Here is a 26,816-nt window from a genome sequence, read left to right as displayed (position 1 = left end):
TCACGTAAAAAGTTACTAGATATCAACAAGAAAATTACCTAGTAGATAAAAACCGTAAATGGACAAATTTTTTTTTTTGTTTGCTTGTTTTTTGAGTCAGGGTTTCTCTGTGTAACAGCCCTGACTGTCCTAGAACTCATTTTGTAGACCAGGCTGGCCTTGAACTCACAGAGATCCACACACCTCTGCCTCCCAAGTGCTGGGATTAAAGGTTTGCTCCACCACAGGCAGCTTTTCAATGGGACTTCTGGTTCTGGTTAAGTATAATGACACAGACTCCCTTGGTAAGAAAATGAATTAGAACATTTTGAAATGCAGTTTTGATATTTGTACCCATTAGGTGAGTTGTTTCTCTTTGGAGAATTTGCCCCGGGGGTCTAAATGGGACCTCGATCCTACAGCTGTGAGAGCTTTGTAAAGAACTTTGGAGGAGTACACTGTTTTGTTATTTATTTGTTCGTTTGTTTATTTATTGGTTTTTTTAAGGAGGGTTAGACTTAGTTGAGAACTTAATGGGTGGGTCTGTTTGTTTTGTGGGGTGTTTTGTGTGTGTTTAGTTGCTTGGTTGGGGTTTTGCTTGTTTTGTTTGAGACCATCTGTCCCAGGCTGGCCTCAAAACTCACTGTGTAGCCAAATACTTGGAACCTAGGGCCTTGTGCATGCACGCTAGGCAAGCATTCTGCCGCTGAGTTACATGTTACCAGCCCCTTTCCTATTTAGTTTAATTCATTTTTTGTTTGTTTGTTTTGAGACAAGCCTAGGCTACCTTCATCTCCATCAAACAAGGATAACTTTGAACTTCTGATCCTCCTGCCTCCACCTTCTGAGTGCTGGGATTACAAACTGTACCACCTGGCCCAGTTTCATGCAGTGCTGGGGCTGGAACTCAGGGCTTCATGCCAGCACTTGCCAACTGTGCTACATCCCCGGCTGGTAGGGCTTTTTGTAACAATTCATCTGTCCGTCTTCAAGAAGCCCTGCCTTCATTTTACATCCTTTCTACCCTTCTCTTTTCCTCCCCTCTCCTTATGACACACAAGACATACATTATAACCCACAGTGTCTTGTGATCATCAACTAATCTGTCTCTAGAGAAGCACTGCTGACTATGTTTGTATCACGAAGTAACATGCCCAGTAGTATTCTGTGGATGTGTGAATGAGACCTGCCCTCCTTATGTTAACACTGTCTCCCAAATATGCTTCAGATTACTTCTGCATATACACGTTACTATTTTTTTTTTTAAATTAACCATTTACCTCCATTTTTGTTGTTGCAATATGGACGTTAAGCCTAGAGCCTCACAGATGTTAGGCAAGCTCTCAGCCATGGAGTTATATCTCTGGCCCTTTTTAACCTTTATGGGTGTATGGTCTGCGTGTTATGCATATGGATGTTGACTTGTGGGGGGTACACATGTGCATATGTGTGTGCATGTATGTGTGAACATGCTTATGGAGGCCTGAGGCTGACATTGAGTGTCTTTCTTGACTCCCCGCCACCTTATTTGTTGGCAGGCTCTCCTGTTGAACCTTTAACTTGCTGTTTCAACCAGTCTCGCTAGCCACATTGCTTTCCTGTCTTAGCTTCCCAAACTGAGATTACAGGTGGGCTGCCACATCCACCCCCATCTTCCACGTGAGCCATCTCCCCAGCCCTCTTTTTATCTTTTATTATGAGATGTGGTCTCACTAAGTCGCCCAGGCTGGCTTTGTTGTGCAGGCAGGCCTTGTACTTGTGGTCCGACTGCCATGTACAGCCTCTCAAGCTGCAGTGGCCATAGGTCTCCACCACCAGACCTGGATCCATCTGATTTTTGTTGTTTTAAGATTTACTTATTTTACATGAGTGTTTTGTTTGTGTGTATATGTGTCTTTGTGTCACATGTGTGCCTGGTGCCTATAGAGGTCAGAAAAGGCCATTGGATCATCTGGAGGTCAAGTTATAGACTGTTGTAAGCCACAGTGTCGGCGCTAGGAATTGAACTGGAGTCATCCTAAAGAATAACAAGTGCTCATAAGCCCTGAGCCATCTCCCAGCCCCCTCCATTCTCTTTTAAATGCAACCGATTTTTAAGAATTTATTTATTTTTGATTTTTGAGACAGGTTTCTCTGTGTAATAGCCTTGGTTGTCTTGGAACTCACTATGTAGGCCAGACTGGCTTCAAATTCACAGAGATCCTCTTGCCTCTGCCTCCTGGATGCTGGGATTAAAGGCACTGGTCACCACCTTGGGCTTTAAAATTTTATTTATTTTTAATTTTATGTATATGTATGAAAGCCTATGTGTATGTGTATTATGTACCATGTATATTCCTGGTGCCCTGAGGAGCCAGAAGAGGGCATTGGATCCTTTGGAACTGGAGATACAGATAGTTGTGAGCTGCTTGATGTGTGTGCTGGGAATCAAACCTGTGTTCTCTATGAGAGCAGCAAGTACTCTTAACCTTGCAGCCATCTCGCCAGACTATTGCAGGATATTTGATCACGCTATGAACCCCCAAATTGTGTTATTTACAGGAAAAAACTCTTTCTAGCTCTGGTGTGGCTCAGTCCTAGCACACACCTTTAATCCAAGAGTTTTCTGTTTATTGTAAATAGGATTAAATAAAAACAACATTCCATAGGTCAAGAGGTAGAACAAGCAACCAGTTGACAGGAAGTAACCATGGAGCATAAGAGGGAGTCAGAAGGATAGATAAAGAGATCCACAGGAAGTAGAAGGGAGGGACATTGAGCTGGAAGAGTTTTGTTTGAGCTAGCATAGGAGAGAGCTCTCTCTTTCTAGGATGCTGGTGGAGGAGGAAGCTTCAGGGTGCTTTCTGTGCCTCTCTGAGCTAGCAGGTTTTCACCCCAGCATCTGGCTCCCAAGTCTTTATTGATTAAGTAGATTCATAGAGATTTAGTTAAAAACAACATCAAACCCTTAAACTAAAATTTTAAAGAATTTTTTGTTTGTTTGCTTGTTTTTGAGATAGGTTTTCTTTGTGTAGCCCTGGCAATCCTGGAACTCAGTCTCTAGACCAGGCTGTCCTTCAATTCAGAGATCTTCCTGCCTCTGCCTCTGCCTCCCAAGTGCTGGAATTAAAGGCGTGCACTAACCATTGCCCGGCTGGCTAATTATTTTTTATGTCAACTATTTAATAAATATATTTATATTCAGGTTTTAAACATTAGAATTTGGGTCTTTGTTTTTGTTTTTTTTTTTTGTCAGCATCTCATTTTGTAGTTCAGGCCTCACACTTCTGACCCTCCTGCCTTAACCTCCCAAACCATGAGATCACAGGTGTGTGTCAGTAAAGCTGGGAAATTTTGTTTTACTTCATGTAGAAGGAGCAGCGGGGCTTCGTCCCGCCACCTGGCTAGCTTTACACCTGAAATAATTACACAGAAACTGTATTCACTTAAACACTGCCTGGCCCATTAGTTTCAGCCTCTTATTGGCTAATTCTCACATCTTGTTTTAACCCATATTTAGTAATCTGTGTAGCACCACGAGGGGTGGCTTACCAGGAGAGATCTTAACCTGCGTCCGACTCAGAGAGAGAGGCATGGCAACTGACTGAGGCATCTGCCTCACTGCCTTCTTCCTCCCAGCATTCTGTTCTGTCTACTCCGCCTACCTAATTTTCTGTCCTATTAATGGGCCAGGGCAGTTTCTTTATTAACCAATGAAAGTAACACATAGACAGATGACCCTCCTCCATCAACTTTATACTTCTTTGTAGTGTTTAAATAGTTCCTGCCCTATTATCACTGTGGGAGGGTATCAAGTTTTTTGTCTGTAGAAACAAAGTTACATACATACATACATACATATATATATGTATATATATGTATATATATATATATAAGTATGTGGGTGTATTTACTTATATATATAAGTAAATGTGTGCTATGAACCACTTGTGGAGGCCAGAAGGGGGCATTGTATCTCCTGGGACTGGAGTCAGAGACAACTGTAGCTGTGGGTCTGGGAATCGAACCTGGATCCTCTGAGAGAGCAACTAGTGTTCTTAACTGCTGAGTCTTCTCTCTAGCACCTAAAGTTAAGTTTTAATGGTTCTCCTTTCTCCTCTGCTTACAGATGTCTTATTCTGCTTGCCTTTTGCTGTGCCTTTAATTGAACCCAGGGCCTCACACATGCTAAGCAAATATTCTACCTCTAAGCTAGACTGTCCGTTCTGTATACATCTTATTATAAGTTGGACTTACTTCAGGATTGAAATCTGCAGTAAGTAACTCTGTGGTTACCCCTGAGGTTATAGGCAGTGTCCCTGTGTGTGTGTTCAGGAGAGAAGGCTCTGCCGGGGGCTAGCAGTAGCCCTGCCTAGTCTCTGGACGCTGCTGCAGTTATGAGCCCTGCACGTCATGGCTGCTGCTGTTGCAGGGATCACTTTCTCTAAGCCAGTTCTAGCCTGGAGTGCCTGTCCCCAGTGCTCGTCTACTCATCTCATTAGAACATCTCTAGGCAGAATTAAGGAAAGGGGGCACTTTAAGAAACCCTTCTATCCTGCCTGTGACTGGCTGGAGCAAGTGGAAGATGAGTCCCATCTTGCCAGAGCTTTAGGCCAAGTGACTTCCTCAGTCATCTGTGCTGATTCAGCAGCTTCTCTGTAGGCTGGAGGTGAAATGCCATTGGGAACCTAGGGCTCAGGTTGGCCGCTCCTGTCATGACTGCCTGGCTTGAGGTTTGCAGGACGTGTAGAAAGGGTTTTATTTCTCACCTGGCCTCTTCCCTGAAGTTGACTCAAGAGTGAATCAGCTAAAGTTTCCTGCAGCATCAGGAGCCGCCTGTGCCTTTTGCCAGCAAATGTCTCTTTTGTTGCGTTTTCACTCTGTGAAAGCTATGTGAAGAGAATTTAATGAACTATAGAAATGATCCCTGAAAATAGTCTCAGGAGAATCAAATGAGTGACATCTTTATTTCTCACTCATGATCAGCTGAAATGCAAGTTGCTTTGAATGCATAGAGCAGTGATTACCTTCAAAGCTGTGCCCTCCCTCCCTCCCTCCCTCCCTCCCTCCCTCCCTCCCTCCCTCCCTCCCTCCCTCCCTTCCTCCCTCCCTTTCAGTTTCAATCAGTATTTAGGGCTTCTTTGTTCATACATAGCACACACTTGAGCATCATTATGTTCTTGACAGTTTCCTTCTTTCCCTCCTTCCCTCCCTCCTTCTTTCTTTCCTCCCTCCTTGCCTGCCTGCCTGCCTTCCTTCCTTCCTTCCTTCCTTCCTTCCTTCCTTCCTTCCTTCCTTCCTTCCTTCCTTCCTTCGTGTGTGTGTGTGTGTGTGACTAAGAGAGAATGTGTGTGTGTGTGCATGATATGTGTGAACATCTTTGTGTGTGTTGCATACACACACATGTGCACCACAATGCTCATGTTCTGGTTAGAGGTCAACTTCAGATGTCCGTCCTGGATTTCCATCTTGTTTGAGTTGGTGTTATAATTCATGGCATGGGACCCGTGGTAGGTGGGAGACCACGACGGGTGGGAGACAGACAGATACACCATGCAGAAAGAGAGAGCTTGGGCATAGAGTTTATTTAGTGGATATTGGGAAAGGTATAAGGTATTTGGGTAAGAGGGTTATGGAGGGGAGAGAGAGGGAGGAGGGAGAGGGAGAGACAGAAAGAGAAGAAAGGGAAGAAGGGTGAGGCAGAGACTGCTTCTTCAGAAGAAGGACTGACAGAAAGAGAGAGGGGAGATGAGAGAAGCGAGATCAGCTTGCCTAGGTGGCAAATGGGGGCAGTTGAGAGTGGGCAGAGCTTGTGTCTTAAAAGGACCGGGTACCCAGGTGACAGGGAAGGCCAGCAGAAGTATAACAGTTGGTCTCTGCTGTTCTGTCTCACCCAGGAGCACAGATGTCCACTACCTTAGCCAGTATCACATGACTTCTGAGGATTCATACCTGAGTCCTCACACTTCCATAGTGAGCACTGTGCCCTCTTGATGATTGTCTGGATGTCTGCTCTCTTAGTGCTTCTCTCTGAACTCACCCATATGTTCTTGCTTGGTAGAGGTAGCCCTGACAAGGCAGACTGTGTGCTTTGCAGTTGAGTCTTTGATTGTATTTGGGCCTGTAAAGCTGTTGTGGGATGCAGGAGTCTGATAGCTGGTTAAAGAGGAGGCTGAAGCCCTCACTTTCCAAGTCCCTTTTGTGTGACTTGCTGGCAGCATTTCACATTGGAGCATTTATAAATTTTATTAACATCACTATCTCCCTTTTTCACAAGCCAAATAATATTCTAAGTGGGGAAAAGTAGTCCCCAGGGACCCAGTGAGTATGTACTTGGATACAGAGTTTAGGATGCTTCTCCTTATGAACCTCTGAGTCCTTCGGAAAGTGCCTGTCCTGGAGGGAGGCTAATGTCACCTGAACTTGAAAGTGTGAGGTTTGCTGTCTTTAGGGTTAGGTGCTCACGAGGCTTGTGCTGCTCTGGTAGTTATCTCACTCTGGGCACTGCTGCCAGGTGGTCTGTGGTGGGCAGAACAACCGAGTTCTTCACTGTCTCCCTCAGTAAAAACTTAGAAATGATAATGGGGTCTTCTTTACATGATTGTCTAGTGCACTAATAGCGTAGATGCATATGCAGTGCTTGGTGTGTGCAGGTGTGTGTAACACACTCACTGTGCCTTAGTGGTTTGCTCTTAGTTTTTTATGAGTAATATTTCCTGGGGTGGGGGAGTGCTCGTTTGATAAAGCACTTACTGCAAAAATGTGAGGCCCTGAGATTGATCTCACATGAAGACCAGATATGACCATGCACACTGTGATCCCAGTGCTGGGGAGGCAGAGACAGGGGCTCTCCGGGGCTCACTGCTCTGGGGAGGCGGAGACGGGGGCTCTCTGGGGCTCACTGCCCTGGGGAGGCAGAGATGGGGGCTCTCTGGGGCTCACTAGCCTGGGGAGGCAGAGATGGGGGCTCTCCGGGGCTCACTAGCCTGGGGAGGCAGAGACGGGGGTTCTCTGGGGCTCACTGCCCTGGGGAGGCAGAGATGGGGGCTCTCTGGGGCTCACTAGCCTGGGGAGGCAGAGATGGGGGCTCTCCGGGGCTCACTAGCCTGGGGAGGCAGAGACGGGGGTTCTCTGGGGCTCACTGCCCTGGGGAGGCAGAGATGGGGGCTCTCTGGGGCTCACTAGCCTGGGGAGGCAGAGATGGGGGGCTCTCTGGGGCTCACTAGCCTGGGGAGGCAGAGAGGGGGGCTCTCCGGGGCTCACTAGCCTGGGGAGGCAGAGACGGGGGCTCTCTGGGGCTCACTAGCCTGGGGAGGCAGAGAGGGGTGCTCTCTGGGGCTCACTAGTCAGTCTAGTTGATTGATAAGGTACTGTGAGATCTTGTCTCAGAAAATAAAGCAGATGATGACTGAGGAAGACCTCGTGTTGATCTCTGACTCTCATGTGCATGCGTGTACAGAGCAATTTCATGATCAAGGCCACACCTGTGTTCCCAGCATTCAAGCGTGGATAGGATCAGAAGGTCAAGTCCTGCCTAGGCACTATATGAGTTCAAGACTAGCTGGGCTACATGAGGCTCTGTCTTGCCTCAAAAAATTAGAAGGGAGGGTGGTTTAATAATCAGAATGCAGGTTAAATGTGCATAAAGTTATCAAAGAACAAATTCACTAGGTGTTTAAGAAAAGAAAAATTTTGTAATTTTACAATTCAAGGGATTTCAATAAGTGTGGTTGTCTGTAAACACAGGTTATTCACACATTTTTACTTTTTCTTCTGCAAAGTGGAAATTGGGACACCATTTACACAGATTCCTCAGTGTTACCTTAGTGTATGAATTATTACTTGAATCCTGATTAAAGAGCTTGCTGAGATAGTTTAGTGGGTAAATGCACTTGCTGCAAAACCTCATGATCTGAGTTCAATCTGCAAAACCCACATAGTGGAAGTAACTCTAACAAGCTGTCCTATGATTTTCACATGCTGTCTATGACATGCTTGCATGTGCATGTATACACACACACACACACACACACACGGAAGTGTGAAAAATTCAAGAGCTAGCTGCCCTATATTCATACAGATGTTCAGTGGTTGGCCATCAAGGCTCCTTAGTGTAACCCTGCTTTTCCTCAGGCTTGAGTAACACTCATTCATCTGTAGGAATTTGTTGGAACCTGTCTGTAATTAGTACAACTTTGGAGCCTTGGAGTAACTAAACATCATATGGGCATGCTAGATGTTGTCATTCACTGTAATTACAAAGACAGCCGCTATCCAGTTGAGTTCCCCACACTTCCTTGATATAATTACAAGATTCCCCAGTTTATGCAATTTCCTGGAATCTTAGTGTTGAAATTATCCTTAGCTTCCATCCTAACGAGAACCCCCATGTAACAGCCAACACATCTTGCTGAGGCACAACCTCTTCCTCCTGATGTGGTCTCCCTTGAGCCACAAGAGAGGCCAATACAGACTGGTGATATAGAAGGATCTTTGTGTCTTATGTCTTTCTCTCTGTCTCTCTCTCTCTCTGTCTCTCTCTCTGTCTCTCTCTGTCTTTGTCTCTCTCTCTCTCTCTCTCTCTCTCTCTCTCTCTCTCTCTCTCTCTCTCTCTCTCTCTCTCTCTCTCTCTCTCTCTCCTCTTTTGTCAAGCTAGCTTTGAACTTTGTTACATAACCCAGGCTGGCCTTGGATTTAGGAGCCTCCTGTCTATCTCCCAAAAGCTGGAAGTAACTCAGCTGACCACTTCCCCTCAACTATTATTCTTTGTTCTTTCAAATTAGAGCTTGCCTTACAAACACATATTTTCTTGTTTTTCTGTTTTCTAAATAAATTTGTTAATTATGTTGAACACAGTTCTTTGTTGTTGCTGTTATTACTTGGCATTTTGAGACAGCATTTTCCTCAGGTGCCTAGGCTTGCCTGCAATTCATTATGCATTTTGGGCTGTCCTTGAACTTGAAAGTCCTGCTGCAGCCTTCTTAGTGCTGGGGTCACTGGCCTGTGTTTATACCAAGTATTTGAACACAGTTTTTTGCCCTATCTTTATCTCACTTTATCTTTGAAGGCCTAGAGATCATTTCTACCTCCCTGTTTGTTTTTCTTTGAGGCAGGCTCTCACTGTGTAGTTCAGGCTGGTTTAACATCCTCCTGCATCTGTCTTCTGGGTGCTGGGATTATCAATGTGTATCACCACTTGGTTTACCTCTCTTCCTTTAAAATAGTTTCTTCTAATAATGACCTCCTCAGTTCTAGATAAAATGCTTATATAGATTTTTCTTGATGATGAAAAAAATGGGAATTATCTACTCTTTTTTAATTATTATTTTATTATCTTATGTGTATGAGTATTTTGCTCACTGTATGTCTGTGTACCCTTGTATGCAGTGCCTATTGAGGCCAGAAGAGGGTGTCAGATACCCTGAAACTGGAGTTACAGACAGTTGCGAACAGCCTGTGGGTACTGGGAATTGAACCCAGGTGCTCTGGAAGAGCAACCAGTGTTCTTAATCACTGAGCTGTCGCTCCATCCCTGTCTACTCATTTTCTTTTCTTCCTTTTTGATATTCACAACAGGGTTTCTCTCTGCAACTCTGGCTGTCTTGGAACTCACTCTGTAGACTAGGATAAACTCAAACTCACAGAGATCCACCCGCCTCTGCCTCCCAAGTGCTGGGATTAAAGGTGTGCGCTACCACTGCCTGGCTATCTATCTATTCATTTTCTATACTTTAGATGTGGGCTGAGTACAAGTGCAGCTACATTCACACTTAACTGGTTCTCCTAATATTTTCCCTTGCGGTTTTTTTTTTTTTTTTTGAGAGTCTTATATAATCCAGACAGGACTCGGATTCACTATGTAGTGGAGTATAGCCTTGAACTTATGATCCTTCTGCCTCTGCCTCCCAAGCATTAGGATTACATGTGCATGCTACCACATACAGCTTATTTCCTTTTTTTTTTAAAAAAAAAAAACCTAATCTTTAGATTCTCTTTAGCTTTTTGTTTGTTTGTTTGGTTGTTTTTTTTTAAGTCAGGGTTTCTCTGTGTAATAGCCCTGACTTACCTGGAACTAGATTTATAGACCAGGCATGTGCCACTACTGTTTTTTTGTTTGTTTGTTTGTTTTGTTTTTAAGAGATCTGTTCTTTTAAGAGTGTTTTGCCCACATATATGTATATGCACTTAGTGTGTACTTGTCCACAGAGGACAGAAAAGGGTGCTAGATCCCCTGGAACTGATGTTATGATTGTAAGTTACTGTTTGAACACTGGGAACAGAACCTGGATCTTCTCCAAGATTAACACAATCCCTTAATCACTGGGGCACCCCACCCCCATTCTAATTTTTGACTATATCTTTGGGCAGTGTTTGCTGCTGACTGTGTGGGCGTCTATCAGTGAGCCAAGCTCAATGATCAGCCTGTCTCCTATATTTGCTTCCTTTTCCAAGTACTTTGTGACTAAATTTATTCAAGTGACCCAGCAACTCTGCCAAACACATATTGTTCTGCTCCATGTTCAGTCTATTTCTCCATGTTTCAGACACTTGTCTTGGTCTCCTTTTCCTCACTGATGGACTTACGCCTTTCCTTCCGTCAACTCTCCCCTTCTTCACCATCCCCCTTCCTTCCCTCTCCTCTCTTCCTTGCCACTTGAGTGAGATTTAAAGACAATGAAAACATAGATGTTTATGGTTATTATGCCACATTTGGTCACAAATGTAGCTTAGACTTCCATGTCTATTCTGGGACTATTTGATAAGTGTGTGTTTCCTCTGTTTTAAGCACAGTTGAATTCTGAACACACTGTTCTAAATCTCAGCTTTCGCTTAATAATGGAGCTTGGAATTGATTTCATAACAGCTCTTAAAAAGCTGCTGCTTCATTTTTGTGGGGGAGGGTACGTCGAATTTCACTGGATGAATGGCTGTGATTTAACCAGCTCTATTCATGAACAGTTAATTTGATTTGAGTCATTTCTATTATAAATAGTGTTACAGCAATGCTTTTCTGCATAATAATTATCTACTCGTACTGATGTGTGTGTTAGAATAAATTCTTAGAGTAGAATTTCTGACTTAATACAGAATTCAAATTGTTTTTAAACTAGTAGACCATTTTCTTAAGATTGCAAGACATTCTACGAAATGTGAAATACTTGACTTTTTCCTCATTTAGCTCACTGATAGGAAGTTATTTTCTCTTACACTGCAGGGGCAGCCAAAGCCTGTTTGGAGCTGAAACTCTGCCCTTGGCAGTGTACTTCGCTTAACATTTGAGATATGCCAGGCTATTTTATCCTGTTTTTATCTATCTAAAAATCTAAAAAAGAAGATATGAAATAGTGTTTTTAGGTTTCTGTTTATATTTATTGGGCACTTGGGAGATGGGTGAAGGAGAATGAGAAGTTCAAGGTCATCCTTGGCTATATAATGAGGTTGAGGCCAGCCTGGGCTATATGAGAAAGAAAAGAAAAGGAAAAAAGAACCAAAGAAATTTATCTTATGTAATACATAAAAATATAAAGGCACCAGGTGTGGGTATACAGGCCTTTAATCCTAGCATGGGAGGCAGTTGTAGACCAGTTTGGTCTACATAGTGAGTTTCAGGCCAGCCAGGATCATCGTCGTCTTTTTGTTCTTTTTGGTTTTTCAAGACAGACTTTCTCTGCATAGCCCTTGCTGTATGTACCTGGCTGAGATTCTGTCTTAAAAAGAGAAAGAGATAGCCAGACCACTGCCTGGCTTATTCATGTATTTTATGAATATGAGTCCTCTGTTCTTCATGCACACCAGAAGAAGGAATCTAATCCCATTACATATGGTTGTGAGCCACCAAGCAGTTTCTTTATTCACTAATCAAGGCCGGGCGATGGTGGCGCACACCTTTAATCTCAGCACTTGGGAGGCAGAGTCAGGTGGATCTCTGAGTTGGAGGCCAGCCTGGTTTACAAGAGCTAGTTCCAGGACAGCTAGTGCTAGAGAAACCCTGTCTCGGGGGTGGGAGGGGGAGAGAAAGAGAGAAAGAAAAGAAACAGAGTTCGGTAGTATGTGGTTATAATCAAGCATTGGGGAAACTGAGGCAGAAGGATCAGAAGTTCAGTAGCCTGACCTAAATTGTGAGACTCTTTCTTAAATCAGTAGTAACAAAGTTACCACCAAATGCTGGGATTTAGACATGTGTCACTATACCCAGCTATTGTTTTCAAAGATTAAAAAAGGTGTGTGTGTGGTGTGTGTGTGTGTGTGTGTGTGTGTGTGTGTGTGTGTGTGTGTGTGAATGGTGATGCCCTCAGAGGCCAAAGGCATTAGGTCCCCTGGAATTGGAGGGTGTGTAGAACTGAACTCAGGTCCTCTGCAAGAGCCATTGATCCATCTCTCCAGCCCCAAACAATTTTTTAAATGTGTACAATTAAGTCGTTTTTATTATAGTCATAGGATGTGTACTATTTGACAGTCAGTTTTAGAATGTTTTAAATCACTCCAGAAAGACTGTCCAGTAGCAGTTATCATTCCTATCCAACTCTCACAGCCTTGGGCCACCACATCTACTTTCTCTGTATGTAGATTGGCCTGATCCCATGTAAAAGGCGCCACACAATCTGTGTGGTTTGTGTTCCTCTTACAGTTTTGTTTGCAGAAGCACCTAAGGAGTTTGAGGGAATAGTTTTCCAAATCGAGCAAGTATTTCGTGTAGTTGTTATCTGCTCAGGGAAAGCGAGTTTTGAAGTCAGGATGGCTTAGCAGGCTGCTGGGATAGATCCAGTCAGCATCACCATTTAGAACTCTCCATCTTTCTGATAATATGAACTGAGCCTTCCCCTGCACCTGCTGAAAGGCTCTACAGATCACTTGGCAACATGCTAAGGGATCATGTGGAGGTCACTGCTTTGATCAAATAGATTTCTCCTTTGTAATCTAAGTCTCGGTGGGTTGGGGCATGTGCAAATAGTTAATTTGCAAAGTTAGTGTTTTATTTCGAGATGTTCATTGAGTAAAAGTTGTCCTGTTGAGCCAGTTCCCCTCTGTCCTGTGTTGTACCCCAGCATGGAACAGAGTGTGGTTCGTCTTCACCTTTGCTCTGTGTGTCTTACTGGCTACATAGCACCCCAGCTGCAGCCATCTCCTATGAAGAGAAGAAGGCACCTTGACGGATCATTTGGATCCTGTTGCCAGAGGGATGGATTGGTGTGTCATGTTTTCTTGAAACCTGTGCTGACCCAGAAAGTTGCCCCATTTTCAAACTACAAAGGAAATTACTAAGGTCATGTGTAGGTTATAATACAACCCCAGCATGACAAAGTTAGAAAAACTTACAAGTACTAACCACCAAAAACTAAATTAACCTAACTAAACACAGTCTCATGCTTTCTTCTGTCATGGTCGTCACCTTGTATGTGCTTCTTCTTGCTGTCTGCTGAGTAAGGCTGGTACTTCTTTTATGTCCTAGATAAACTCTAAGGCAACAGCTGCATTCTGGAAGAAAAACTTCAAGTGGCAGTCAGACAGCCCTTGATGGTTGTCTGAGGAGTGGCCTAGAGGGAAGATAAACTTGGCCAGTGAACCCAGGACGTAGGAAGTGGGGCTGTGCTTAGCCATCGGCGCCCTTTTGTGGAAAAGTAGGAGTAGTTAATGCTGCCTGGTGGAACTTCAACCTCAGCATTATAGGAAGAGAAAAGAAAAGAAAAGAATCTCAAAGGAGGTGTCCCAGTAAGGGTTTCTATTGCGCAATGAAACACCATGACCAAAGCAAGTTGGGGAGGGAAGGGTTTATTTGGCTTATGCTTCCACATCACAGTTCATCATTGAAGGAGGCCAGGACAGGAACTCAAACCGGACAGGAACCTGGAGTCAGGAGCTGATGCAGAAGCCATGGAGGGTGCTGCTTACTGACTTGCTCCCTATGACTTGCTTTCTTATAGAACCCAGTACCACCAGCCCACAGATGGCGCCACCCACAATGAACTGAACCCTCTCCCAGCAATCACTAATTAATGCCCTCCAGCCTGATCTTAATGAGGCATTTTTCTCAATTGAGGTTCCTTCTCAAGTAATTCTAGCCTATGTCAGGTTGACATAAACCTAGCCAGCACAGAAGGTATTTTAGAATTCCTTTGTTTGAAGAATTAGAAAGGAAGAAGGAAGGAAAGAAAGAAAGGAGGAGGGGAAGACAGAAGGAAGAAAAAGAAACTGACAAACATAAAATAGTGTTTATTAGCTTATGTATCCAAAATAAGTAGGTAAGTAGGAGCACAGTTAGACCTGGAAGCTCAGAGGATCAATCAGGGTTTTTCCCTTTCCCTCCTCCCTTAGCTTGGCTCTATTTTGGTATCTTGCTGGGTGGGTTTTATCTTCATAGTAGCCACTGGAAACTCCAGGACATTAATTTAAACAAAGGGGTGGCGGCTACCTTTTCATGGAGTTCCAACCTGGGTTCTGGGATCTAACCTCCTTGCCCATTCCTGAATGAATCATTATGTTGGGATGGGGCAGAGTTTTGTAATTTGCCACCCTGGGGTATGAGTCCCACCCTGAGGGAGGCAGGTGTGTTATCTTAAATAGGGAATGGGAAAGGGGGAACTACCGATTCCCAAAAGAACCTCAGGGTGGTTCCAGGAGAGAGTAGATGATGTGCACAGCCACACATCTGAGCATGTTTAGCTAGGATCCTATGTCTGAGGAAGTAAATCACTTTTTCTGCTACAGACTAGAGAGAGAGAGAAATGAACAAGGCAGGAGAGACCCCAGGGTAAGATGGCTTCAGGAATGCTAGATATCAGAGTTTTATACAGCAAACCCCATTTTCCTCACTGTTCATGACAAAGTCTCAACTCTGCTCCTACAAGGAAAGAACCCACTGGATCTGAGTGTGTGTGAGCCCTTGGATAAAAGTAGCTGTGGTGAGGGCTCGCGGGCCACCAGTGAGAGCGAGCCCGCTGGGGTTGCAGCTGCTCCGTGCCAGATCACCTTTCTTTGAGGTTTTTCCAGAATCTTGATGCCATTTCCCTTCTCTTTCTTAGTAAACAATTCATTTACATTTTCCTTAAGCTAGAATATCCCCTGATTCTACCTGGGACCCCAAAGACTTCTCCATCAGCTTACACAACAGAGTGGACTGCATCTCTTCCTGCCGCAGCCTGAGCAGAGCTGCTGCTTGTGTGAGGTGTGAGCCCACATGCAGGGGCTTTCCAGGCTCCTTGGAAACAGGGGTGAGGGAGAAGATAGACAAGAGGCTGGAAAGGCAGGTGCAGCCCTCAGCAGGTGCAGTGATGACAGTGGACGTGAATGTAAATGAGACTAGAATCACAGCCTATACTACAGAAAATAATATGCGCACATTCCTGAAGATAGTCAGATTTAACAACAGAGTGGCAAATCTAAATGAAAATACTGTAGATCCTCGAGTGTTGCTTATGCTTACTCCCTCCCCGTCCTCTATAAATTTCTGGGATTTCTATTATGATTTTTTTTTTTGAGCCATTGTAGCTGCCGCTGCCACCACCATCACCACCTCCTCCTCCTCCTCCTCCTCCTCCTCCTCCTCTTCCTCCTCCTCCTCCTCTTCCTCCTCCTGCTTTTTCTCCTCCTTTCCTTTATGGCTTTTGGAACAGTTTCACTTAGCAGCCCAGGCTGCCTTGGGATCTGGTATATGTAGCCCAGACTGGCCTCAAACTTGTGGTCCTTCTGAGTACTAGGATTATAAGCATAAACCACCACATGTGGCTCTTCAAGCCATTTTTACTCATTCATTCATTGAGTCATTGAGCAAATACTTATTGAACACCTACTGTGTGCTGGCCTGTTTCTAGGCATTGGGGATACAGTGGACAATAAAACAAAATCCTTGACTTTGTGCAGTTTGCATTCTAAGGAAAAGAACAAACAATCTGTAAGGGCTTATGTGAGCTGAACAGCAACACTGTGTGCTAAGAAGAAAATAAGCCAGGCAAGAAGGGTCAAGTGCTAGTGGAAGGGGGCTGCCACTTTATGTTTAAAAACAGGATATGAGCTAGGAGTTCTGGAGCAAGCTGGCAGCCTTCCCCAAGGAGAAGCCCTGCTATATCAGAGGAGGTGAGGCCCAGATACAGGGGCAGAAGCAGATTGCTGTACTAAAAATCTAAAAAACAGCCAGGCGGTGATGGCATCCACTGTAAATCACAGCACTCAGGAGGCAGGCAGATCTCTGTGAGTTCGAGGCTAGTCTACAAAACAAGTTCCAGGACAGCCAGGGCTATACAGAGAAACCCTGTCTAGAAAAACAAAACACACACAAAAAAATTAAAAAACAAACAAAACAACAACAACAAAACTCCAAAACAACTAGGTGAGCAGAATTGCTCAGGACAAGTGAGCAAAGGATAGCATGTTCAAAAAGGCCTCCTTGGTTCTTGGATCATGGAGAGAGGTAGGGCAAGAGGGAGCGTATACAGGGAAGGGGAAAAGGGAAGCCCATTGAGAGGTCAGGGCAGAATGAAGGGGCCTGATGTGCATGTTAAATAGTTGTTCCCACTGCGGTAAGGAATAAGGACAGAAGTGGGCAGAGCAATTAAAAGGTTGCTGAGAAAAAGCAGACCTGACATTGAGGATCTGAGAGGTTGAGGTAAAAGCAGGGAGACTTCCTTTATGTGAAGCCCTCATTTTTCTGGCTGGGGTGAATGTGGAGCTGGGCTCAGATGTGATCGCATTCTTATTTGTACATACTGTGGAGGCCTAGTATGGATGGCGGATGGGATCCAGGAAATAAGCTGTAAGCTGAGATCTAATACCTGTCATGAAAATGTTTCCTTAGGAACGATGCTCTCACAGTTACAGTTTTACAAGGGACATCACACTGTATTGAAGAGCTGTAGCAAAGGCATGGAGCACTGCTTTGCTTTGGGCTGACGGTCGTGGAGCATTTACGGTTATCAGACCCTAGAATCCTAAAATCTGGAGAAGCCTAGCGGTCCCTTGCTGCTGTGCAAATCCAGCCATGACTTGTAGTGATCTAGCCTATACTGGATTTTCCATAGCCCAGAGATCATAGAATGTCAGCGGCAGTACATTAGAGCCCTGCCTAGGATTAGCAAGTCCAGGAATTTGGATGCCTAGTCACCACTTACAGAGAGCAGCTGTGACCTTAAGAGCTACAGTGCAAGTGTCTTTGTGTGGGCTGGTGAAATGGCTCAGAGAGTAAAGGTAGCTGTTGTCAAGCCTGATGGCCTGAGTCCAATACCCAGGATGCAGGTGAAAGGACAGAACTGGCTCTTGCACCTCATCCTCTGATCTACACACACACACACACACACACACACATTAATAAATGTAAAAATAAATAAATCTTCATATTCACCCCATCACATGCATGATATCTAGATTTACTTGCCTTTCTGTCCTAAATAATGAGTTCCGTCTTTCTGTTTTGGACCCCAGGGGTTGCCCTTCTCTCAGATGTGTACCCTGAAGAAATCTTGGTTGACCTGTTGGCCAGATACGATAGTGGCAAAGAGAAGCACACTCCAGAGACCAGAATGAAAGTTGGAGAGGTCCTGATGCGAATTGTCAGAGCATTAGGTGAGTTTTTGGTTTGTTTTTTATCCCATCCTCTGAAACAAAGCAGTGTGGTTTTAAAATCTTTGTGTACTGGAGGGCTCATCCTACTAGCAGAGCAGGGGTGGTGACTGTTTAGGAATTACGCACATATTGAGCAAGTAAAACTGTGAGAAGATTGTTTATTGTTTCCCTCCCCAAGAGCTGTTTCCCTGGGGTCTGTGTGATTAGAATGGGCTCTTGATTGCAAGCCAGGCTAGCCTAAGATAGACGTACAGTTCAGGCAGGCCTCCATTTCCTAGTCTGCTGCCTCGTCCTCTAGAGTGCTGGGATTATAGGTACACTCCGCCACGCCCAACAAGTCCTCTAAACAGGTTGTTGTTAGACCCGGATGTAATGAAATGTGACTCAGACCTTCAGCAGTTTGTCTAGAATTCCTTCGCCAGTGAATGGTAGTGCTAGAACTGAACCACCTTGAAGAAGTTGCTCCCTGCCTTAAGCTGAGAGTTGTGATTATTAAATGGGCTGTGGATGTGATTTCCTGGATTCAAATACTGAGCTGCTTCTAGCTGGTTGAGTGATTATGGGAATGTTTCTTTACTTCTTGGTGCTTCAGTGTTCACATGTATAAAAGAGGATAGTCATACTAAATAAGGTCATATTTTGAATAATAAAATTAAAGGGAAGCAACTGGGCCTAGTGGTACAGAACTGGAATCCCGGCTACTTAAGAGCCTGAGGTGGAGGATCACAGTTCAAGTCCTGCCTGGTTTATAGAATGAGTTCACGTACAACCTGGGTAACTTAGTGAAACCCTGTTTCAGGAGTTAAGAGGGATGGGGGAATGTAGCTCAGGGGTAGAGTGCTTGCCTAAACTGTATGAGGGCCTGGGTTCAATCTCCAGTACTGCAAAAACAGGCCAAACCAGAAACATAAGGGGGCACTGGAGAGGCGTCTCAGACCACATCAAGCAGCCAGGTCATTTTCTGGGATGAGAGATAAAGGATGGGCTTCTTGGAGGGAGGCTCTGCTCCTCTACAGGTATCTGTAGTTTACTTGTTTCCCAGGCAGCCCTGTCATTTTGAGGCAAATCCCATGAATTCTGGCAACCCTACTCCCTGCACCTCACTTTTCTGAGTTTCCAGCCTTGAGCACAGTCATGGCTTTAGTTTGCTTGTGTGGGTTTTTTTGAGACTCTCTCTGTGTATGTCCTGGAATTCACTCTGCAGACCAAGCTGGCCTCAGACTCACAGAGATGCACCTGCCTCGGCCTCCCGAGTTCTGGGGTTAAAGGATGTTCCACTCCTCCTCCTGGCTAATCACAGCTTAACTGTCTCATTCACATCCTGGGGAGATCTCCACATCCTGTGGGAGATTCATAATCTGAAAATTTGGAATCCCAAATGTTCCAAAATCTGAACTTTTTGAATACTTGTTATGATGTCATAACTAGAAAAATTCCATACTACAAAACTTAATTTTATTCAAAAAACATTTTAAGTAAAATTACTTTCAGTTTATGCATAAAAATGGTATACAAAACAAAAATGAATTTTGTGTTTATACATATCCAGATATTACATTACAAAGCTCAGAAAATTATGAAATCTGAAAGACTCTGGTTCTCAGCTTCTTGGATGAGGTGCAGTCACCTGTGCCAGTGTGCTGGGTGCATAGAGCAAATGACTTAAAGTCCTTTCAAGGGAAATAGGGCTTATTTATATGGCACAAGCAGTGTTCTTAGTTTGCTAATGTTGTGGGGGTCTATGTGAGCGCCAGTGTGATGAAGCTTGCCTAATGCACACCCCAGTTGCATTCAGGGCCTTGCTCCTTCTTACCCTTAGCAGTGTGTAGTGGTGTGAAAGGAGCTAGGTTTCAGTACAATGCTCTCTTGGCCTCATCTCCTAGCTCCTAGCTGTACATGGTGGTGGTGGGAGAACTCAACAAGAGTTCATTTCTCTTCCTGTTTTAAAACTTGGGCTGGATGTGGTGGCAGAGGCAGGCAGATCTCTGTGAGTTCAGGACCAGCCTGGTCCATATATTAAGTTCCAGGTTATCAAGGGCTATGTATTGGCACCCATCTCAAAAACCAAAGCAAAAAAAAGCGAAAACAAAACAAAAAACCCTCAAGGTATTCTATATAACCAGCAATGTTTATAGTACACCAATGTCAAGAGTATAATCTTATGGCATTTGGTATACTTAACTACTATTCAAATTAGAAATGACCTCCAAAAACTTCCTTTTGCCCTTTCTAGTCTGTGTCTGCCCCAGAGATAAGCAGTCTTCTGAATTGTTTTATCATTTTCAGTTTACTTTAATTGTTCTTAAACCTCATTTTAATGTTATTAAGTCCACCTGTTTTTAGTAATCTGGAAGAACAAGACACTTGTGAATGTAGCATGAGTTCTAATTGGTCTTAATAATAATCGCCCTAGCCAGATATTGGGGTAAATGCTGAAAGGTCAGAGAGACACAGGAGCCACAACAACTTCTTCCTCAGCAAAATTCTCAGACTGAAAAAAGGACCAATCTCCTGTCTCCTCCCTCCTTATATTTCTCTTTGCTGAGCCATATCACTTCCTCTCTGTACACACCTGTAGACCTCTATGGTTAGCTAATGGGTAGTTTCACTCTCTGATCTTCTGGCAAGCTTTATTTGTTAGAGTACAAACAAGATATCACCACATTTCCCTTTTTTGTCTAAAATAAAAATATAAGAAAAACTATGTACAATAACTATATACACTATATACAGGCAATAAATACATCAGCAATGTCTAGGTCATTAGCAGTTGACAGATTCAGAAAAAATACACCATGTCTATCCTATCTTGGTAAGTCCTGAAGGTTGTCCTTAATTTACTTTCTATTCTATTCTAACTTGCATTACCAAAACTATCTTTTTATGACTTGATTTTATACACTTTTACACCTCTTTAGTGAATTTCTTTTTTGAATCTGGTAACAAGGAAAACTATAACTATAAAGTCTTCAACCCTGTCACAGACCCGAGAAGGAAATAATATTACCTCAGTAAATGGGAAGTGCAAGCAAACGATTTCCAAAAATTGTGAGAAATGACAGAAAAAGCTGGCTGCCTGGACAGTCACCCATGGTTCCTGTGCAACATTTGGGGCATCCATCTTCAGCCTGTAAACCTAGCATGTCTGACCGACATTTTGTGAAGCAGAATATTCTGAAGGGCTATCTACCTTGTCTTGGCAAAGTTTGACAGAGGCAGGTGGATCTCTGTGAGTTTGAGGCTACCTTGGTCTACAAAGTGAGTTCCATGACAACCAGAGCTATTACACAGAAAATCCTGTCTTGAAAAACCAATGGGAGAAAATAGATTCAACAATCTACCTTTATTTATATCCTATCATATCTATATCTCCCTTTTTTCTTTTCAGAACAAGAACTCTGAATCTAATCTCCTTTGTTCAACTTTTTTCCTAACCATAACCAATAACAACTTGTAATCAACCACCCTAAATGATGGCAATTATCCATAACCCATTGAACGATCAAAACCTACCCACCCCATCTCTTGGGAGTGTGAGCATCAAGTACTTAAATTTACTTCCAGAAATCTGGGGGTGATGGCATCTTTAGGGTATGCTGAAAAGAAAAATTTGAGATAATGGTCAAGTCCTGAGATAGGTAGCTGTATCATTTCTTGTCCAGTCACTGCATAATGGGAGAATGAAGGGTTTGTCTCAAGTTCTGGCTAGAGTAGTCTGAGGCTGAATAATCTCAGCTAGCCACCTCAAAATTGCCCTGAGTAGTTCCTATTCCAAAGCCAATCTTTAGGTGATGTTTGTCAGCGTAGTGGTATTATCATAGTTCTGGAGGAATCATTGTGGGTCCCCATCCTCCTTTTGGAGATTTCAAAGGTTGCTTTTAGGCATGCTCATGGTTCACCGCAGAAAACTGATAGAGACTCAAACCTGAACTCATGTACAGGAAGTTAGAGAAAGACTTTTTCTGAAATTAGTACTCTATATGACCATAAATATCATGACAGAAAGTTTAGTTAATGTATATATTAATATTACTCTTACAAATTTACATTATATATTATCATTTTCAAAAGCCAGAGATTCAATAAATATTTATATAGCTTCTGTATTTGGTATCATTCTATTTACTACTAAAGTCAGTCTTTGTAAGAATTCTGTGAAAGTTTCCTTTGGGCCCTGTATAACTTTAGTAAATGACTCACTTTTCTTTCCTACTTCTTCAATTCTGTCCCCAAGCATTTAAAGCTGCTGTACAACCTAAAGTCAAGGTGTGGTTATAATAGAAAGATTGCCTTTGTACATTAGCATAATTTGCCTCTCCATGAAGGTGATCTTGGGAGATTTCCATACGTCTAGCCCTACTTCATTCTTCAATGGTCTTAGCCTCATCTCTCCACCAGGTCCTCCACTGTAATTGAGGATCAGGCTTCAAGACTGCTGTAACCAAGTCTCTCCAGTCTTGAGGGATAGTTCTATTATAAGTTGACCATGAGTTCAAATCTGCTTCACAAAAGGTGAATGCATATAATATGAGACTATTGCTTCCTTGAATCTCCTTAAATCTAACATTTCCACAGGCGTACCTTCAGCTCTTGTACAGCCATTGGGATATCTATCATTTGGCAGTTGTTCATGTAAGGTAACTGGATATATTAATGTTGGTTGTTTGAAAACCTTAGACTGTTTCTCTCTAACCTTAAAGTGTGATGATGAGATTGTTTCCTCTTTAAATTCCTTTGTCTGGATCTGAATATCTTTATTATTTGTTTTGTTAAGTTTTTCTAAAACTTGCATCTAAGCACTCAGATTAACCAACTTTTTTAGTGATAAAACAAAAAATGATATATCTGATGTGTCTAATTGACATTACATAAATTTTATCTAAATTAGTTATCCTCTCATTTAATTGTCCCATTTCCAAGCCAGTATATTATCACACAGAGACCTAGCTCCCTCCATTGTAACAGTGTTCCCCATTTTTTAATGTGGGGAAAAAACTCTCTTTTTCCTTTTTTTTTAAACTAACCCCTCCTTAAGAATTTCCAGTTGTTAGCCAGACAGTGGTGGTACACGTCTTTAATCCCAGCACTCAGAAGGCAGAGGCAGGCAGATTTCTGTGAGTTCAGGGCCAGCCTGGTCTACAAGAGCTAGTTCCAGGACAGGCTCCAAAGCTGCAGAGAAACCCAGTCTCCAAGGGGGGGGGGAAAGAAAAAAAGAAAAAGAATTTCCAATTGTCTCACCAAATCTGCTGACGATGACGGTGGAGCACAAGGCTGCGTAGCTCATCTGATCTGAAAACATAGGCAGTGCACAGCCTGGCTGAAAACAGTTGCAGCTGCTAGCATGTAGCCCCTAGAGTGTATGGCAGCAGCTCAAGGAGAGGTGGTCTGGGGGAAGCCTGCAACCCATGGGAGAGAGGGAGCCTGGCTGTCTGAAAAAACACTGGATTGTGTGGAAGAAGCATGCATGGCGGGAACTGCCTGAAAGTAGAGCCAGCCAGTCTAGGGTGGGTAAGTCCTGTGGCATTTGGAGTCCAGGTGCTTCTGGAGTTTGGGTGGTAGCTAAAGACTGTTATAGAGAGGCTGTAACAGGAAAATCCCAAACTTGCTCAGAGCTTGGGGGAAAAATAATAGAAAACCTAGCTGGTGGGGTGGAGACTCCAGTGAGAGCCCCCCGCATGCAGCTCCAGCATGCACCAGTGGCTACAAAGTCATACGCAAGCAACTATTTTGTGAATTTGTGCTCTAAAGCTAGGTGCCATGTGTAGCATGAGTTCTAATTGGTGTTAATAAAAACCCTAGCCAGATATTGGAGTAAATGCTGAAAGATCAGAGAGACAAAGGAGCAGGCCACAGCTACTTCTTACCTCTACAAAATCCTCAGACCAAAACAAGGGCTAAGCTCCTGTCTCCTCCCACTTTATATTCCTCTCTCTGCCCAGCTGTATCATTTCCTGTCTGTCTGTATAGATCTCCAGATCTCTATGGCTAACTAGTGACTCGCTCCACCCTCTGATCTTCCGGCAAGTTTTATTTGTTAGATATCACCACATGTGAATTTAGATTAAATCTGGAAGTGCAAACATACTTCTAAACTGTGCTATGTACTGCATTTCCCTGTTGTTGTGATTGAGGGGCACAGGGTTGTGGGATCATCTCACTCTTAGTGATGCTGAGCCTGATCCTGGCCTGTTTGTTATAAACCTGTTGACTGTCAAGGGTTAAGTAATCACAGATAACCTTACACAGATACATTGTTTCATAGGGGCTATCTTTTTTGTTTGCTTGGTTTTTGGCAATTTTTTATTCTTTTAGTTTCTGAGAATATCATTTCCCTGTTCCCTTTCCTGCCTTGAGCGCTCCCATACACCTCTCTCTTTGCTCTCTTTTAAATTCATGACCTCTTTATTATTAATTGTTGTTGCATGCATATGTGTATATGAATATACATATATATTTCTAAACATAACCTTCTCAGTCTGTATAATGTAACTTGTGTGTATGTTTTCAGGGTTGATCATTTGGTATGGGATAACCAATTGGTATGCCATTCCCTTGGGAAGACTATTTCTTCCACTCAGCATTCCTGAGTTGCCTGTAGTTCTTTGTGTAGGGGAAAGACTGCAGGGCCTTAACCCTAAGGTTAAAAACCCTTCAGTCTTAACCCTTGTCCAGTTTGTCATGTCTTTTGTTCCTGTTTATCTTATATTTAGGAAGTTATGTTGGTGAGACTTAATGGGTATACTTTTTTTTTTAGACAAGACCTGCTATATAGCCCAGGCTGGCCTTAAACATGCAATATTCCTGCTTCAGCTTCTCAAATGTTAGAAGATATATGTATATCTCCATACTCAGACAGGATTTCATTTTTATTTTTTAATTTTAATTAATTAATGTATTTTCCTTTTTGAAACAGGGTTTCTCTTTGTAGCCTTGGCTGTCCTGGAACTCACTTTGTAGACCAGGCTAGCCTTGAACTCAAAGAGATCCGTCTGCCTCTGCCTCCTGAGTGCTGGCATTAAAGGCATGCGCCACCACTGCCTGGCTAGGATTTCATTTTTAAAAGAGTTTATTTTTATTATTTTTACTTTTACATATATGAGAGTGTAGGCACTTTGCATCCCCTAGTTCTGGAGTCACAGGGTTGTGAGCCACCTGATGTGGGTGCTGGGAACTGAACCCAGGTCCTCTGGAAGAGATGTATGCCCTCTCAACTGCTGAGCCATCTCTTCAGCCCTACTATCTCATTTTTTAAAGTCTGTGTATTTAAAGATCTTGAATTATTGGTGTTTATATTGTAGATATTTTCTTCTGTTGTTAATCTTTTAGTTTTCTTTCTGAAACAGAATTGTAGGGTTATTTTTTATTTGTTGTAGGTAAATCTGTCTTTCCCTTTATGACTTCTTTCTTAAGCAGTTAGGTCTCCCAAACCATGTTTGTTCATGTATGAATCTCTATGTCTTTATCTCCTTCTTTTGATGTAGAGAACGCTATGGTAGAATTCTGGCCTAGTCTGTCTTTTTAGAGGAACAGTTTTTTTTTTTAAACTTTCAGAAATGTAATCTTAACACATTGTTAAGCTGCCAATCTTCCCAAATGTTTTTCTATCTGTTTCCTCTTGTGTGGTCCAATGTTGATATTGACAGTAACCTGTGGGCTATTATGTACCATTGCATTAAAAAATTAGAAAAATGTAAAACATTAAACTGGGTGTGGTGACACTCGTAATCCTAGCATTGGGGAGATCGAGATGGGGGAATCTGGAGATCCAGGGGATCCTCCACTGCATGGGGATTCAGAGGCCAGACTGGACTTCAAGAGATCCTGCTTCAAAAAAATAACAACCGAGCAATGGCTGTAATACTTAAAAGTCAGACTGCAGCACTCATTCTGCAGGTTGCTCACAGCTCTGTAAACTCCAGGGAGCATCTTTGTGTGAATGGCATACCCCTAAATTGTCTGCTCCTCAACCAAGGGGGCTTTAAAGTACACCAAGTAAAATAAATGCCAACTTATCTCACAACCTAAGTTGCATTTCCAGTTATTAGGCTTAATTACTCTTTCATGAAAAATTATTCATCCCTGGGAGCTAGAGAAATGGCTTGGCAGACAGAAGCATGTACTGTTCTTCCCAAGCACCAGAGTTCGACTCCTTGCACCCTTACCAGGCAGCTCACGTCTGTAATAGTGGTACTAATACAGTACAATGACGGCGTGTCTGTAATAGTGGTACTTCTGCAGTACGATGTCGGCGTGTCTGTAATAGTGGTACTTCTGCAGTATGATGACGGCGTGTCTGTAATAGTGGTACTTCTGTAGTACGATGGGAGTGGACACAGACATATCCCTGGAAGCTCACAGGCCAGCAGCCTGCCTTGCTCAGTGGTAAGCAAGATACCCTCTCTCCAACAAGATGGAGGATGAGAACTGCCACTTAAGGCTGTCCTGTGATCTCAACACAGGAATCATGACATGCATACCCCCCATATACTCTCACAGACACACCCCCCCACACACAGACACACAAAAGAACATACATACAGAGACACACAGACATACTCGTAGACATACATGCACACATACACACTCGCACATGTGCACATGCACACCCTGCCAAATGTGCTCCGGTCAGCATAAGTGTGGCTCAGCTCTGTAAGTGTTTATACTGATATAATCTGGAAACATTACTGTAGTCAGACTAAAGGTTAAAGCCTAGACTAATTTATTATATTTTATTTTAAAATGTATAAATAGACCTTTCCCATTCCCTAATTACATAGTAACACTTGGTCATTTTAGGTCATTTTGAAAATATTTGAAAGTATGAAAAAGAAAACTCTCATCCATCACTTGCAGACTAGAAGTAACCTCTCGGTTTAAAGTTCTACTTTCCTAATAGATGCTAAGGACTGGACAGAGGGCTTATTGCATGTATGGGCTATACCCCTGAGCTAGGGTGCCAACCTTCAGGTTAGGTTTTAATGATTTTTTTCCTCAGGATTATATTTATATGCATATTCTTGTTTTTATTTAACATTCTTCATGAATTTTTCTGTTTTTGTTTGTTTGTTTGTTTTTCGAGACAGGGTTTCTCTGTAGCTTTGGAGCCTGTTTTGGAACCAGCTCTTGTAGACCAGGCTGGTCTCGAACTCACAAAGATCCGCCTGCCTCTGCCTCCCGATGCTGGGATTAAAGGCGTATGCTACCACTGCCGGGCTCATGAATATTTTTTAAATGTTATTTATTCTGTGATATATCTCTTAGTGTGTCTCAGTGTGCATGCATGTGTGTATGTGTGTGTCTTTCTC

At 43.1% G+C, this 26,816-nt stretch overlaps 1 protein-coding gene across 4 annotated transcripts in view; it reads left to right on the top strand.

The window, feature by feature from the left end:
• Tango6 (transport and golgi organization 6 homolog) overlaps nucleotides 1-26,816 on the top strand; it is a 166,055-nt gene that overhangs the window by 87,116 nt on the left and 52,123 nt on the right. For 3 of the 4 annotated variants that reach the window (XM_038313299.1, XM_038313297.1, XM_038313296.1), the window contains one exon: nucleotides 17,371-17,511. The exons of the other annotated variant lie outside the window; for it this stretch is intronic. In XM_038313299.1, the coding sequence (XP_038169227.1) occupies nucleotides 17,371-17,511 (141 nt within the window). The remainder of the gene's footprint in view (nucleotides 1-17,370; nucleotides 17,512-26,816) is intronic. 4 annotated transcript variants of the gene reach the window in all.

This window comes from Arvicola amphibius, chromosome 15 (genome assembly GCF_903992535.2).
Source record: "Arvicola amphibius chromosome 15, mArvAmp1.2, whole genome shotgun sequence".
Lineage (NCBI taxonomy): Eukaryota > Metazoa > Chordata > Mammalia > Rodentia > Cricetidae > Arvicola > Arvicola amphibius.
The sequence above is the reverse complement of the archived record's forward strand: the minus strand, read 5'-3'. Positions and strand labels throughout refer to the sequence as shown.